This window comes from Sceloporus occidentalis, unplaced genomic scaffold (genome assembly GCF_023333645.1).
Source record: "Sceloporus occidentalis isolate IW3139 unplaced genomic scaffold, rSceOcc1.0.p SCAF_7, whole genome shotgun sequence".
NCBI lineage: Eukaryota > Metazoa > Chordata > Lepidosauria > Squamata > Phrynosomatidae > Sceloporus > Sceloporus occidentalis.
In genome coordinates, this window is record NW_028316987.1 from 39,273,854 (window position 1) to 39,290,438 (window position 16,585).

General features: G+C 41.3%; 1 protein-coding gene across 1 annotated transcript in view; it reads left to right on the forward strand.

Moving 5' to 3' along the window:
• Positions 1–715: 715 nt before the first annotated feature.
• DCLK3 (doublecortin like kinase 3) overlaps positions 716–16,585 on the forward strand; it is a 31,537-nt gene continuing 15,667 nt past the window's right edge. Inside the window, exon 1 of the mRNA XM_089532664.1 lies at positions 716–833. Within this exon, the coding sequence (XP_089388790.1) occupies positions 758–833 (76 nt within the window). The 5' untranslated portion in view covers positions 716–757. The remainder of the gene's footprint in view (positions 834–16,585) is intronic.

The window sequence follows — 16,585 nt, forward strand, 5'->3', positions numbered from 1 at the left end:
AGGAGTGGCTCCAGAATTTGTTTTCAAATTTCAAATTTCAAATTTCAAAATTTTAATTTTTAAAAATTGAATTTGTTTGAAATTTTTAGTCTTTTTAAAATTTTCTTTATCAACATCACATTCTAAACAAATCTTCGCTGCGTATATGTAAATACGTTCAGGTTGTGCGTATGATGATATTGTAATCTGAAGGTATAATTTTTTAATTCTGCTAATTGTTTTATGTCAGAACGATGAGCGTTAACATAGAGCGGTGTATGGGAATTACGCTTTACGAGTAACATTACTACGGAAAGTAAAGTATTACTAAGGATTGTATATGGTGTGAAATGGGAGGTCAATGGCTGTGTGTGTTTATGAGGCTAACCCTAGTGAGGCCACTTCTCCTCAGAAGGGCTGCCTCTTCCCACATTACACTACCACCCTCTTATTCCACTTCTGACTGCCCTGGCTGCCTCCCGTTGCATTTTGGGGCTTGTAGTCCAGTGAGGCCTAAGAGTGCTCTGACTGAGGATTCTAAAGGCCCCCTGCTTCAACTGCAAATCCCAGAATGCAACGGGGGGCGGTTAAAATGGAACAGCAGCACTATAAGAGCGTAGTGTGTGGTAATCTACTCCACTTCAGGGGCGTCTGGACACGCCCCTTTGGGCGGAGCGAAGTCTTTAGCCCCGCCTCCCTCGTCTTCTTCGCCGCCTCAGCCTGAGGAGCAGTCAGTCTGTCAGGAGGAGGAGGAGAGGAAGGAGCTCCTCTGCAGACCATGCCTGCCGCTGCCCCTCCGCCCCCTTGGGCTGCCCCAGGGGGCTCCTGCAGCTGCCCTTACTCCCACCATCCCGGTAAGTGCAGCCCCAGACCCCGGTTATCTCAGAGACCCCTTTCCTCCCTCCATTTGGGACCCCCATATGCTTATATATTTGCTGCGTGGGTTTTGCAGCCCTTGAGGAAGTTGAGGCTCCCTTCTCCTTCTCCTGGTTCCCTGCTGAAGGGAGCAACGAGGGGAAACGTGTCCGGGAAAAACGTGGCACGTCTGGATGCCATACTCCCGTGTCCGCCTACGGAGGAGGAGGAGGAGGAGGAAGGAGAGAGATGCCCTTTTAAAAACATGTTGCTTTGGATGACTGACTAATAAGAGTTTCAATGGGGTCAGGGAAAGAGAGGCTGCGTCCACACTGGAGGAATAACCCGGTTTGGCATCGCTTTAACTCTTGTCTGGCTGAAGGCTATGGAATTCTGGGAGTTGGAGTTTGTTGTGGGTCTAGAGCGGAGCAGAGCTCCGCTCTGGACTCCACAACAAACTCCAGCTCCCAGAATTCCATAGCCTTCAGCCAAGACACTTAAAGCCAGGGCCCCACAATAAGCTCCAACTCCCAGAATTCCATAGCCTTCGGCCAAGACACTTTAAGCCAGGGCCCCACAACAAACTCCAGCTCCCAGAATTCCATAGCCTTCAGTCAGAAAAGAGTTAAAGCCAGGGTCCCTCAATAAGCTCCAACTCCCAGAATTCCATAGCCTTCAGCTAGAAAGAATTAAAGTGCTGCCAAACCGGGTTATTTCTCCACTGTGGATGCAGCCTTTGTTTTCACACACACCCCCCCGCACAACCCCCCCCCTCTGTTTCTTCTTGCATTTTGTGAATGGGGAGATTTGAGGGGCGGTCATAATACAGAGACTTGGTGAAATAGGCTGTTGTTGTTGTTGTTGTTGTTTGTTGTTGTGTACCTTGAAGTCCTTTCCAACTTACAGAGGCCTCTTCTCCTTGCCACAAGTGTGAAAGGACTTGGAGACACTGCCAACAACAACTAGGGCAAGCCCCACTCTCTCAGCCTCAAGGGATGGCAATGGCAAACCTCCCCTGAACAAATCTTGGCAAGAAAACCCTATGATAGGGTCTCTTTAGGGTTGCCATAAGTCAGAAGCAACTTGAAGGCACACAACAACAATAACAACAACAAAAGGAGGCCGTATCATGGGGTTTTCTTCACAAGTTTCTTCAGAGTCGGTTTGCCCTTGCCATCCTCTGAGGCTGAGAGAGTGTGACTGGCCCCAAGGTGTACATGGCCAAACCGGGATTGGAAAACCCTGGTCTCCGGAGCCATAGTCCAACACTCAAACTGATACACCACACTGGTTGGGATCAAACAGGCAAAGGAGGTTGAAATGGTGGTTTTGTGGTTTTTATGTGGTCGTGTTCTAGAAGAGTTTGTTCCTGACTTTTCACCAGCATCTTCAGACATTAAAAAAGTAAACTTAAAAAAAAAATACTTTGTAGGGCTTTCAACGTAAATCCTGTGAGATGGGGGAAATATCATGTCTAACTGTTCCAAGGATTCATTGCATGCCTTTTAGCATTGTGGAGTGGAGAGAGAGTGCATGTGTTGCATCTTCTAAGGCTTGAGTTCTTTAGTTTGTTATGTGCCTTCAAGGCAATGCTGACTTATGGCAACCTGTCGTAGAGGCTTCTCAGAGAGATTTGTCCAGAGGAGGTTTGCCTTTGCCTTTCTCTTAGGCTGAGAGTGTTTCACTTGCCCAAACTCAGTGGGTTTCCATGGCTGAGTGGAGATTTGAACCCTGGTCTCCCAAAATCCTAAACTAGTGATTTCCAAACTTTGGTCCTCCAGATGTTTTGGACATCTGCTCCCAGAATTCCTCACTATTGACCAAGTTGGCAGGGGCTTTTGGGACCTGAAGTCCAAAGCACCTGGAGGACTAAAGTCTGGGAACTGCCATCCTAAACTAACACCATTCTAGCTGTCTAAGGGATCTTTAGTATCTTAGGATAAAAGGAACCAAAGAGCTATCTGATTCTTGAGAAGTGTGGATCCATTCCCCCCAATTTTTTCTCATGGTGGTTAGTAGAATGTGGAATATGTAGATTATCAGATCATTTGAAATGTGCTGGAGAAGTCTATAAATACCATGTGATGTCAAGAAGACAAACGGCTATGAGAGCAAATCAAGCCTGACCTCTCCCTAGAAGGCAAAATGACTATATAGAGGTTATCATACTTTAGAAATAACATGAGATGACATGAGTCATTAGATAAGATGATAACGATTGGTAAGATGAAAAGGAATAGGAAAAGAAGAAAACAGCATTACAGGTGGATAGACCCAAGCCAAGAAAGCCATGGTTTGTAAGACCTTAGCAGGGCTCTTAATAACAGGGAGTTTTGGGCATCTGCCACTCATTCAGCTACATTTATTTATTCATTCATCCATCTAGTTTATATCCCATCTGTCTCCAAGGTGGCCAGATGTAGTTACTAGTCTAAGGCAATAAGACAAGGTCACTGAGTAGACTACTTCTCAGTTTCTGATCAACCTGAATGCCAGATCAGAAAATCCGGAAGAGAAAAACTCTTCCAACAAGGCTATAGTATGCATAGCAGTTGTGATGGTGGCGATGAAGTCAGTCTCTGTAGCTCATCCCATATCTAATAATATTTTAAAGTATTTGAAATTGTGCACTAGCTCATTTAACATAAATTTGTTATGATTGAATGTGAACGAAAACCTTTAATGTGCGCTCTTGTACCACTTAAAATACACTAATAGACCATGGGGATTCTAGGTTTTCTGGTGGGGGGAAGACCATAGAAGACAAGTCTACTTATCTCCAAGGCAGGTAATGTCATCTCCATCATTTCACTCTTTCTCTTTGTACACTAAAGATACAGGGTAACATAGCATTACCACTTAGGGGAATATTTCTGAAACTTCTTGAAATCAAGAATCTCTTCACCTGTAAACTTAACTGTATTTCTCCCACAAGTCAGCCATCATTTATAGAGGTGAGCATATGGAGCAATGGTGGCTGGTGGTGCTTATGTCAGTGGGGTGGTGAATCCCTACCAGATTTTAATCCAGCGTGTGAAGGAGGGCTGCAAGATTTTGAAAGCTTTCCTTGAAATAGCACCTTGGACAGCTCCTTTTGAAAGGAGCTGTCCAATATCTGGCAAGGACTCACTGCCCAACTGACATGAAAGTCATCATCTGCCACTGACATGTAGGACTTAGTACATGCTGCCATTCATATCTTTTTCTGAGTGAGGATTTGTGGACTGGGATATGAAGCTAATACTTACATTAGAGGTTAACAGGCTGTCTTTAGTGTGCGCGTGTGTGTATGTCTGTATGTGCATCTGGCTTCAAGTCTGTGGACTTATGGTGATCTCATGAATTTCATATGGTTTTCTTTGGCAAGGAATATTCAGAGGTGGTTTGCCATTGACTTCCTCTGAAATATAACACCTGGTATTCCTTAGCAGTCCTCCATTCAAGTTACTTGTTGTTGTTGTTGTGTGCCTTCAAGTCATTTCCGACTTAATGGCAACTCTAAGGCAACCTTATCATGGAGGTTTCTGGAGCTGAGAGTGTGTGACTCAGCCAAGGTCACCAGTGTGTTTCCATGGTCAAGCAGGGAATCAAGCCCTGATCTCCTGAGTCAGAGTCCAATGCCCAAAGCAGTACACTGCCTCCCCCTCCTCTGTACCCTTCTAAAAGGTGATGTTTGGGAAACTTTGTTGAAACAAAGTAGGTACTCTTTTTCCCAAATAAGGATGTGAGAATGGGACAATAACACCTCACCCCAACCAGTCCATCGAGAACCCTCTGCTTAAGGTTATTCAGCCCACCTTGATCTTGGCTGGGTGGGCACTGGGGAGGAATCCCTGAGCATCAGGATAGTATCTGTTCTAGAGTTGTTAGTTTACTTCCCATGAGAAGGTTGTCTGTTTGCCATACTTTGAAAATCACTTGCCAAGTTTTTAAATATTGTGTGTAGTGAGCGAGAGGCTGATCCATTTCTATCATAAAAAGAGAGCAAGAACCTGCTTCTCCATCGCTGTACAGTATAGTGGATGTAGTCTTTGGTACTATCTACTTCAGCGTGGGAAGTATCATGTGAGTAATTCTACCGCAAAACTGCAAAGAGATCTTTGATGCCACCTCTAGTTAGCTCTTCTTCATTTTATAAAAGGATATCAGCAGCAGTTGTTGTGTTTTGCTTTGTGATTCCCTAATGAATTGCTTTTCCCAGTAGTTTGTATTTCTTCAAAACATGTCGGTTCTCTAATTAGGGAGGCCTGCGGTAGGTTCTTGCCATGTGCTGGAAGAAGCACGGTTGAAGGGGAGAACAAGCAAATAGTGCTTTGCAGATCTGAAGACTGACTATCCTTGCAAGTAAATCCTCCATCTCCTCTGAGCTTCTGATAGACAGCTAAAACGGTTTTGATCCACGTGGCCTTTGGTTCTTGAAACTGCTTTGGATGCTATTAACTGCTTGGCTTTAAATTATTTCTTTTAACAAGCATTTCAATTTTATCCATGTTTTAAAAGTTTTACTGCCTTAGAGGAGCCCTAGTGATATATAAATGCCATAAATAAAATAAATTTTATGTGTACCATTTCAGGTTTAATAGCTGTTTTGATCCCCCCTCCCCGCCTTGTCCTCCTCCTCTCTTTTTTGAGGATTCCCACAGTCCAACATGAAATCTGAGCCAGGGACATGACCTCATGATATATGTGCAATATAAAAAGTCGATTCTTCGTATTGTCATGGAATACCTGATGGTACAAAAACAGGATGGCAATATGTCCATGGCTTGTGTATGTATGTGTTTTGAGGGGATTTGTGATAAACAGTATTTAACATTTTTCAAGCATTTCTTTGCAGGACAATTGGAATCTGATTCTCTGTGCTTTGGGTAGAGAAGCAAGGCTGTACATCTTTTTTTTTTTAAATAAAGAAGATGTGTTTAATAAAACTTAAATATGTGGTTCATTATTTATAAATCTGAAGATATGACTGAGGAAATTCAGTTAAATCTTAAATAATTTTCTGGTAATTATTTTAAATATGGGGGAAATGAAGTACATCTCCATGTTACAATTCTGTTGAAAAGGGTCATCCTTTGAAAAGTATGCTTGATCTCCTGCTCAGTTGCTTTAAATGACAATATGTACCATACACAAATGAGAGAACAGGTTTGGGATTCTGCAAGCATTCCGAGGGGGGCATATTTGTTCTCTTTGAATGAAATAAATTGGCGTTAGTCAGTTGAGAGACAAGCAAACAGCTTTGTGCAAAAGCTAACACCAACTATGTATTTTTTCAGTCATGCATATCGGCCCTTAGAAGAGGCTTAGAATGCTTGCTTCAACCTACATTTTATGTTATTCTGGGGGTTAAATATTGAGTTAGAGAAACACTGGGCCAGTGAAGGGCTTGGCAAGAGGGAGCCCAAATGACTTCTCTGTGCCATCTTCAAGCTAGCCACTTCAGAGCTCTTGCTTATAGCCCTCTCTCTTCAACCAGTTCTCTCAACTCGCTTTATATTTCTGTCATAGTCCTCCAATTGTAGTTGCTAGATTATCTATAGCTGTGTGCATAGCTTGGTACTGTGACGTAAAGAGGTTGTTGTATGTTTTCAGCATTGCAAATGGATGCATGAAAACTGAGGAACTGAGCTGTATGGATGCTGATAGCATTATGTGAGTGGCTACCTTACAATAATGTTTAACTCTTATTAAATAGTTTATCCTTCTTGATGAAGTTCAAGTATTGCCTAGTATCTAAACTATGAGAAAACAATTTTAACAAGTGATGTTACTTTGAAGGGAGTAGCACTGCATATAACGTGAATGTTTTTGTTCTGGGGTTTAAGCTTTGAGTCAGTGAGAAGGGATCTCTCAAGTGGAAAGCTAACTTCTAAATTATGAAGCTTTTAGCACCGTCTTTAGTACTGAACATGCTTTATACTTCTAGTTTAGTGTAATTTGAAACACATAATAAAGATGCTTTAATCATAGAATCATAGAGTTGGAAGAGACCACAAAGGCCATCCAGTCCAACCCCCCTGCCATGCAGGAACTCTCATTCAAAGCACCCCCAATAGATGGCCATCCAGCCTCTGTTTAAAGACCTCCAAGGAAGGAGACTCCACTACACTCTGAGGGAGTTTGTTCCACTGTCGAACAGCCCTTACTGTCAGGAAGTTTCTCTTAATGTTGAGGTGGAATCTCTTTTTTTGTAGCTTGCATCCATTGTTCTGGGTCCTGTTCTCTGGAGCAGCAGAAAACAAGCATGCTCCCTCCTCAATATGACATTGTATAATGACAGGCCATGGTATGAGACAAAAATTGCCTTTGACTGATTGCAGCCCTTACCTTATCAGATAGGATGTCTTCTCACTGCCAAACTTTGGAGAACTTTACTTTAATTAATTAATTAATTAATTAATTAATTAATTGTTTTATCTATAGTTATTCCTCCTTTTCCTTAGCCTCAGGACTCAAGGCAACTGACAAAAAATGAAAATGGATACAGATAAAAACCCAGGCACTAAAATGTACAAAGATTAAATTATAATTAAACTATCAGTAGAATTAAAAACAATTTTAAAACATATCCACGAAAAAAGCAACAAATACCAGACAATATAGGACCTTATGAAAGGCCCTTTCTCCATAAACAGTTTCCAAAGACTTTGGGGAAAGACTTTATTAAAATAAAATAAAATAAAAATTTCACCTGCCACTGGAATGACGACAAGGAAGAAGCCAGTCACGCTTCTCTTGGAAGGGACTGCAGAGCCTGGGCCCTGTCTTATGTTCCTAAGAGATATAACTGTGAGGTGGTAGGATGGAAGTCTGATGATCCCCTTTGCCAGCAGACCCCAAGTTCACACAAAGTCTGTTATCCGAACCAGAAAGATGCCCCTTTGGTAAACTCCAGTGTTAAGTCTTATCTAGAACAAACTGCTTAAAATCAAGTTATTTGTGGCTTTAAAATGCCATTGATTTCAGTGAGTCTACTTTAGACAGGACTGATGTTGGAATTAACCTTTTGGATCGTGAACATCCATGTTACCTGATATTCTGAGATATCTTCACAGGGAAATTATATAAAATTGCTTAGATAAGGATGATTTACACTTGTTGAGTACAAACCAGGCTTTATTGACTGAAATGCATGCATCAGTCATAAGACTTAAGAGGGGTGATTAGGACAGCTGATTTGATCAGTAATTAGTTCTATATTCCAAGCGTTTGCAGAAACCTTTGTTATCATTTATTAATAATAATTTCCCTCCAAATTCCTAGTTGCAGAAACAATACTTTGAGTCATTTACAATTTATAAGCTTTAATTTGATTGCATACAAAATGCCAGCCTGATAGGTGCAAGAACAGAGAGATTCTTCTGGATGTCTTTATTGGAAGCCTGATGTGAAAATTTTTTTTCCTATGAAGAAATGTTAAACAGAAAGAAAGAAAAAATGACAGCAAAAAACAAAACAAAACAACAAAACCAAACCAAAATAGAAAGCAGGTAAACCAGGATAACAAAAAACCCGAATATATTGGGAGTCAAGGAGAAATGTTTGCAAGTCAAAAAAACTCCATAGCTCTGATGGTTTCCAAGGAAATAGTTCCTAGCGGCAAGAGGGGAAGAAGAAAGAGAAACAAAGAGGCCTGGTTAGTGTGAAAAATTAAAATGTGCACACTCACTGTGATTTTCCTGACAGGAACTGAAGAAAATTGAACGGATAAAAAAACCACCTTCCTTTTAATAACTTTATTATGGTACTGTATGTTTCATAATGACTGAAGTTATTAATGCTAATGACGTGTGCAAAGATGGAAAGGGCTTTTCCCTTCCATCTTTCTTTCTAGGTATTTTTTCTGTTCTCCCCTCTTCCCTCCACCTTCTGACTTTCTTCCCTTAAACAAGCTGTTTAACAATAAAGAGTGTGGTGGCACCTGACTTAGTAAAAGTTTGTCTCTGATCCAATCTACTCATGTCAGTCTGTTCAATAAGAACAAATGGTCAGATGATTATTTAATAGTAGGTTTATTCAACATAGGCCCCAGTCCCACTGGCGGGTTTGATCCTGAAGGAACTGGGAAGATTTGGGGGGGGGGAGCTCCCGAATCTCTCCATTAGTAAGTGCCCACTACAAGAAGAGGGGCATTTTAACCCGAATGTCTTCTTCAGAAATCAGGGTTTACCATGAAGGTGCCTGTTGTCAATCAAGTGATCATCATAGGTGATGTTTGCAGCACTTATTGGGGCATCGGAAGTGTGCTTCCCCCCCTCCTTTTTTTAAAGAGCCAGGCACAAAATGCACCAAAATACGCACATTTTGTCAAATTTGAAAACCTCTTTGTGTGTGTGTGTTGTGGGCATTTTCAACCCCAAAATGCAAGCTAATGCATCCTGTATCCCCTCCTCCTTGCCACCCCAGAATGCCTCTTACACATGTAATAATAATAATAATGATAATAATAAATTCCTCACCTCGGAAATGCCAGAAAAAGGATGTGATTGCCATGCATTCTTTTTTGCTTTTAAAAGCAATTCAGGGCTACCCCTGAATTCCTTAGAGACAGTAGCAAAAGCATGTTTCATTTTGCCAATTGGCCAAATTGTCAAGAGCAACAAATGTAACATTCGAATTGTAGCATTCCATTCACAAGTCTTGCCCATTGTAACATTTCTTCTTTGCTGGGAGCGAGCAAAGGAAAGGGAAAGTGAACCAGCAGCAGCTACCCACCTTCTAGCCATCTATATATCTGCCTCAAGCAAAAAAATGCACATATTTTGTCAAAAATAATTTTAAAAAATAAAAAAGAGGGAGAAGGTGCCTGGTGCGAGCTCCGTTCGTGCCCTGCCTTTGACCTGACCTGAACTGACCCTTTTCCTCCCGCTACATTCTCTTCCGAGGAGCTTTGCCATTGCCTTCCACTGAGGCTGAGAGAGAATTACCTGTCAGTTCCAACTGGCCCATGGAATCAATTGGGAATAAAAGGGAAATGCAGCGCAGGCATTCTGACTGTAGCATCCACATATCACACTAATAATAATAATCCAGGAGCAAGAGGAAATAAAGCACAAGCAAGCACACAGACATGTCACCCTCCCTGAATTTGCCTCGATCATGATCGAGGGCAAGTTCATATTTGGCGGAACCCGGGTCTTTTCAGAAAAGACGGATTTTAGCCGGGACATTTCCTTGTGCAAGCCTCGACATGGATTGTGACAGAATCGGGCCCAATATGAACTTCACGTGGAAGAATCGATTCCAAAACCGGGTTAAAAGGTAGTATGAATGGCCCCATAAATTAAAACACAGGTTGGGGGGGGGGTTGGTTGTTTTTTGTTTTTTTTTACTATTTTGCAGTTATGTAAGACAACACTTCCCCCTGATTTATAGCTAGAAATCTGAACATTTGTATTCATTATTTTTGTTTTTTCAGCTTCTCATGCATATATTATTATCAAGGTACAGTAGTTACACTTCAGATACACACCTGTGCATTGTTTTCTCTTTACTGTAAATGCTGCACAGGGAATGACAATTCACTCAGAAGTGTTGGAGATTTGTTGATGCAAACAGAAGGATATTTTAAAGAAAAGGAAGCTGTAGTAGATCAAGCTACATGAGTACATCAGTTTTACATGACCTAGCATTCTGAAATAATAGTACCTTAACATTTTGTCTGGAACTGCTGCCACACTGCAGAATTAATGAAGTTTGACACCACTTTAACTGTCATTGCTCCATCCTATGGAATCCTGGGATTTGTAGTTTGTTGTGGCACCAGAGCTCTCTGACAGAGAAAGGTAGATATCCCACAAATGCAGAGCTTCATAGCATTAAGCCAGGGCAGTTAAAGCAGCATCAAACTGCATTAATTCTGGAATGTTGATGCAGCCTATGTGACCAGAGGCTTAAGAAGAAAGGGCAAGTTTGTGAAATAAATAATGTTATCTTGGGTGTGTTTTAAGGTCTTTTAGTGGTTATACTGAAGGAAATGCCTTTTACCAAGATATAATGTTGGTCCTTTTATCTGAATAATGTGTATGGCAATCCTCCAACCTGGTGTCTGCCAAATAGGTCTTGAGGAGGGATAATAGACTAAGGTGCATTACAGATGGCCCAGAAGGAGCAGTCTCACGCCGCTGCTGGTTGCTGCGTCCGGGAACCGCAGCATCCAAACCGCGTGGTTCCAGGACGCAGCAAAGAAGGAGCGTGAAAATCGCGCTCCTTCCTCAGCCCCGGAAGAGACGCCGTGAGGTGCTAGTTGCGCACTCGCTGCATCACTTCTGCTGCATGACGTGCGGATGCAGAGCGTCTGCTACATCAAAATGGTGGCGGTTGTGTGGAACGGCTGCCGCCATTTTGATGTAGTCATTACGCGTGAGGGACAAGGCGCGTCAGGAAGTGCCGCCCCTCGCGTGTAATGATGATGCGATGACAGCTCCTCGTGGTCCCATCTGTAACGCGCCCATGGATGGGCTACAATGACAAAAAGTGATCTTTCCATTTTCTTGGGACCTGGGTAGAAGTTCTTCCCAAGCCCAGCTGAAGATGTCAGAGATTGAACCTGAAATCTTTTGCATGCAAATACACATTCTGTAGACTTAAGAGCAAAGATATACAGCCTGGGATTCCTAGCGTTTACATTAAAGCTGTTGATTTGATAGTTAATGCCCTCTAAAAAAATAAGATGACATGCAAGTAAACCCAGAGAGAGAGAAACAGAGGCTGTGCCACTCTGCAGTTAGATTGTTCCTTGTGGGTACACCATTTTCCATTATGTCAAAATACTAAGGAGTGAATCTGATGGCTAAAATATGTTTTTGCCACAGTAATCAGGCCCTTTTGTTCTTTTGTTTCCCCCTCATTTAGCCTAAACACTGACCCTCAGCTCAGTTTCCCCCCCTAATTTCCAGTTTATGGGAAATGATGGGTTTTAAGAAGCCCAACTCTCTCTGGTGCCACTGAAGGAAGATTAAATGTAATTAGCTGCAGAACACAGCAGGAAATTGAACAGACTCCTTTGGAACCTGCTCCTATTTTAAATCAGTGGGAGTCTGAAGAGTCTGTTGGATGTGTGAAAGCTTTTGTAAAGAAGATTAAAAGAGCAGATACTTTAACAACACACGCAACAGAAACCAAGCTCAGAAAATAGAATAGTCCGATGCTTTACATAAACTTATTGAATTATATACAGTTTTGTATCATTTCTGAAAGTTGTTTCTCTTATACTTGAACATACTTTTGTTGTTGCTGTGTTCCTTCAAGTCATTTCTGACTTATGAGGACCCTAAGGCAAATCTGTCATGTTGCTTTCTTCTTTGGTTTGTGGCTTGCCCAAGGATTTCTGTGGCTGAGCAGGGAATCAAACCTTTTATCTCCAGAGTCATACTCCAGTGCTCAAACCACTTCACCACACTAGCCCTATAATTTACTTCATTGTAAATTAAATTTGGGAACGTTTCCTGACTTCCTTCTGCTGGAAGTGTAATTTTATTTTTCGAACTATGATGCTAATGCAGGCAATTACCTGTCCACATAAAGGAAGCTTTCATTCTTAAAATGATCTGTCACTCAGGCAGCTTGGGTACACAATTAAATTTTCAGAGGCTTTGCAGCAACATAGACTGCGTTGTAGTTGGATTTCAGGCTCTAATTAGCACTTATGTATGAATTTGGATCAGAAAATAGTTTTTAAGTTGCCATTATGTAAGACCCAATGAACTCAGTACTGGTTAGATCCTTTCTCAAACATGAAGCTTATATCATGGCAATGGAAGAGCTGCTGTGGATGCTTTCATATGGGGTCTTCACTATACATCTTACAAGTATGCTACACTAAGGATTTCCAGAGTGAAAACTGGGGAGGGCTCTTGGACTTTTAGTAGTTGTGTACATGGGAAATTTCATCAGGTGTTGCTTGTTACTTTTTGTTCTGAATATCTTTCTCCAGTGTTCAGACTATCAGACAACCAGGTAACAAGCAACACCTAATGAAATTTCCTCTTCTACAAACTACTACAAGTCGAGGAGCCCTCTCCACTGGCAATCCCAGTGTAGCCTCCTTATAAGATTCTTTTATTTGAGGTAGGAATCAAATGTGATGTACAGCAAAGACCTTAGAGGAAAGCATCCATAGCAGCTCTTCCAGAAATCATATAAGCTTCTTAGGGCTGAAATTGACCAGCCCAAAGGGGCAGCATGATGCTGCCCCTGAATGAGCTGGGTGGGCGCTGCAGCAACCACACACCACTACCCCAGTGTTGCAGTTGCCACCGCAAAAAATAAGCGGCAAATTGCTGCTCCTTTTTGAGGCAGCTTTTTCACCCTTGCTGTGGCTTTTCTGCATTTCTCCAGTGCAGCATGTATAAACATCCCACTGCTGGAATGCTGTGATGCCGGCACACATGTGGTCAGCTGTGAGGCATCCCAGCAGCATGTAGGTATGTGCCAACTGACTGCCATGTCCCCACACTGCTGGGAAGCCTGTCTGTTTCGACCCATAGTTGGGGAAAAATCTAGCCACTACAGAGTTAATTGGTTTAGTTCTTAAAAAGGAACAACTTAAAAAGTGCCTTCCAACTTGGAATTTCCCATTGCTTCTTCCACCTTTTCTTGCCTCAAAAGACTGTTGAGGAGGGAAAGGTGGAATAATGGGTTTTGATTGGTAGTTGGGAGATCTCTGGAAATACCTAATCCGTCAAATATAGTTAGTGTATAGAATGATTGTGAAGACAAAAGGAAGTGTCCCATTCAACCTGCCTTGAAATATTTTGAGAGGATCACATCGTTTTTAACTGCTGTCAAGTTGACATGGCATCCCTGTGAATGAGGGTCCTCCAAGTCATCCTGTTTTCAACAGCTCTATTCAAGTCTTGCAGATTCAGGTTCGTGGCTTCCTTGATGGAGACTATTCATCTGGAACGTGGTCTTCCTCTTTTCCTACTGCCTTCTACTTTATTGCCTTTTCTAGTGAGTCATGATATCTCCAAAGTATGAGAGTCTCAGTTTAGTCATCTTGGCTTCTAGGGAGAGTTCAGCCTTGATTTGTTTTAGGACTCATTTATTGGATTCTTTAGCAGTTCACAGAATCTGTAGAACTCTTCTCCAGCACCACATCTCAAATTATCTTCCTGTCAGCTTTCTTGACTGACAGGCTTTCATAACCATATGTAGAAATTGGAAATACAATGGCATGGAGAATCTTAGTTTTAGGATTCAATGGTACAGCTGTACACTTCAGGATCTTGTTCGTTTATAGCTGTCTTTCCAAGTCCTAGTCTTCTTCTGATTTCTTGACTGCAGTTTCCTTTCTGATTAGGGACCGAGCCAAGGTATGGAAAATCTTAAACTTTTTAAGTGTCTTCATTGTGTACTTTAAACTTATGTAAACTATCTGTGGTCATAATTTTTGTTTTCATGTTCAGCTGTCAACCTGCGTTTGCATTTTCTTCCTTGACTTTTTTCAGTAATCATTCCAACCCTTTGCTATTTTCTGCTAGTAGCATAATGTCATTTGCATATCTTAAATTTTTAATGTTCCTTTCTAAAATTTTCATGCCTCCTTCCTCCATGTCTGATCCTGCTTTATGTGTGATATGTTCAGCATTCAAGTTAAACAGACAGAGTGATACAATGCAGCCTTGCCTGACTCTCTTGCCAGTTGGAAACCATTCAATCTCTCCATATTCTGTACTAACGGTAACCTCTTTTTCTGAGTACAGGTTAAACATCAGGACAATCAGATGTTGTGGCACACCCGTAATAGTGCAAATCTATTTTTTACGTAATCTTTGGATGCTACGCGGATGGTGTTCAGGTTGTATTTTGGCACCATGGTTGTTTTAGAGTTCCTTTTCAGCTTATTTTTGATATTAGCAGTTCATGGTCTGTCCCACAATCTGCTCCTGGTCTTGTTTTACAGAGAGAATGGTGCTTTTCCATCTTTTGCTTCCAGTTATATAGTCTGTTTGATTTCTGCATTGGCCATAAGGGGTTGCCATGTAAACAGTCACTTCTTTGGGTACTCGAAGATTATGTTTGTGATGAACAAACTTTTGTGTCCTCACAAAAGTCAATCAGTCTCTCTCCTTTATTTCTTGATCTTAGGCCATGCTTTTTTACAATCTTTGATTTTTTTCCTTTAATATGTGTTGTGCAGCTTTCGACCCCTTTCACCTCTGATCATGTCAACAGCTGAACATCCTTTCAACTTGAGTGTTATTAGCGACAGTGCTACCTGTAGTTGTAGATCATTTTACCTGTCTGATAAGCTCATTTAAAAATATAATTTGCTTTGATAATGGGAGCACACTGCAGATGTCAGATGATTACAAAAATACTGCAAATGGCTTGTTTTATAAATATTCGGTTTTTCAAAGGAACAGTTCTTGTGTGTAAAAAATGTTTAACAACTGTTAATCATGAAAACATCCAGGGGTAGCTGCGTAGGCCATTTAGCAAATCCAATAAAAAATCCAGCAAACAGTGATACCTGTATTAGTCAACCAAAATGCACAATATACATGTTGCAACCTTTTGAAGCTTTATTGACTTCTTCATCAGGCAAGGTGTTATAAACCAAACAGGAGGAAAAAAAATTGAAGATTTTAAGTCATAGGCCTGTATTTTACTGTTTTTTAAATCATAATTTTTATGGAAGCCCATTTTAGTTTTGGCTTGACAGACATGTTTACTCTGCATGTCTCTGTGAATCTGGAGACAAACTGCTTCATCCACAAGTAAAACAATCACATATTACGTGTCGTTTTACCTAAAATTAAGTCAAGGCGGGTTTGCACAGAAGGAGGCAGAAAGTTTGAAAGATCATTAGGATCAGTGTTTCCTTCCATGAGCCACTTTGTTAGGTTGTGGTTGATTTGCATAGCAAGTATGAAATGTCTTAATATGCAGATCACATTAAAAGAGTATCTGGGGCCTCTAATATGACTGTCTGCACATTTTGTCCTTATTAAAGCACCTTTTATTTTCTTCCTTGAGCTTTCCTTGTCTGTGTGTATTTCTATTTGCTGACCAAAGTAAGGAGGCAGGTGTCCATTTCTGAAGTGTGTGTAAACAATGCCAATGTAAAATTCACTTGCTGTAAAAGGATGCCTGTGATCACGTTTTGTTTCCATCTGACTAATTTAATACACTTGTTATTTAGTGTCCTACCTTCTTTGCTCCCCCTTTTTGTACAGTCTTGTGCACACAAAGTGTACATTGGGCTTGCAAGTGCCACTGTTAATAATTTACTTCAAGGAACAGGAGACTGAAGTCAGTGCATTTCTAGGAGATTCAAGTTACATCCTACAGATGATCGCTACTTGTGCATTGCAAAAGTTGTGCATGTTACGTAAGGGAGCAGTGGCATACAAAGGACTTTCCTGAATTGTGCTTAGTTCAGACATGCATCTGTAAGATAGGCTGCTCTCAATTTGTTTGCTTTTATGCATTCTGATACACAATGGTTTGTCAGTCTGTCAAAGCCAGGATTGGAGGCAGCTGTCTTAGGCCACCGATCTGGGGTATCATAAAGGGGCAGCAAGCCAGTAATTGTTACTTATTTAATTTGTTACTTTCTTTTTTATAATCTGGGATGGAGAGAAGATATCTGTGGGCTTTTCTTTCTTGTGCAGAAAAAAAAAATTGCCAGGGTTTGGAGGCCAAGCACCTAGACTTTGATGAGGAGTGTGCACCATTTACCGATCAGCCTCTGATCTGGTCACAGTATAAACCTTTGTGAACTTTAATTTTAGTGCTATTG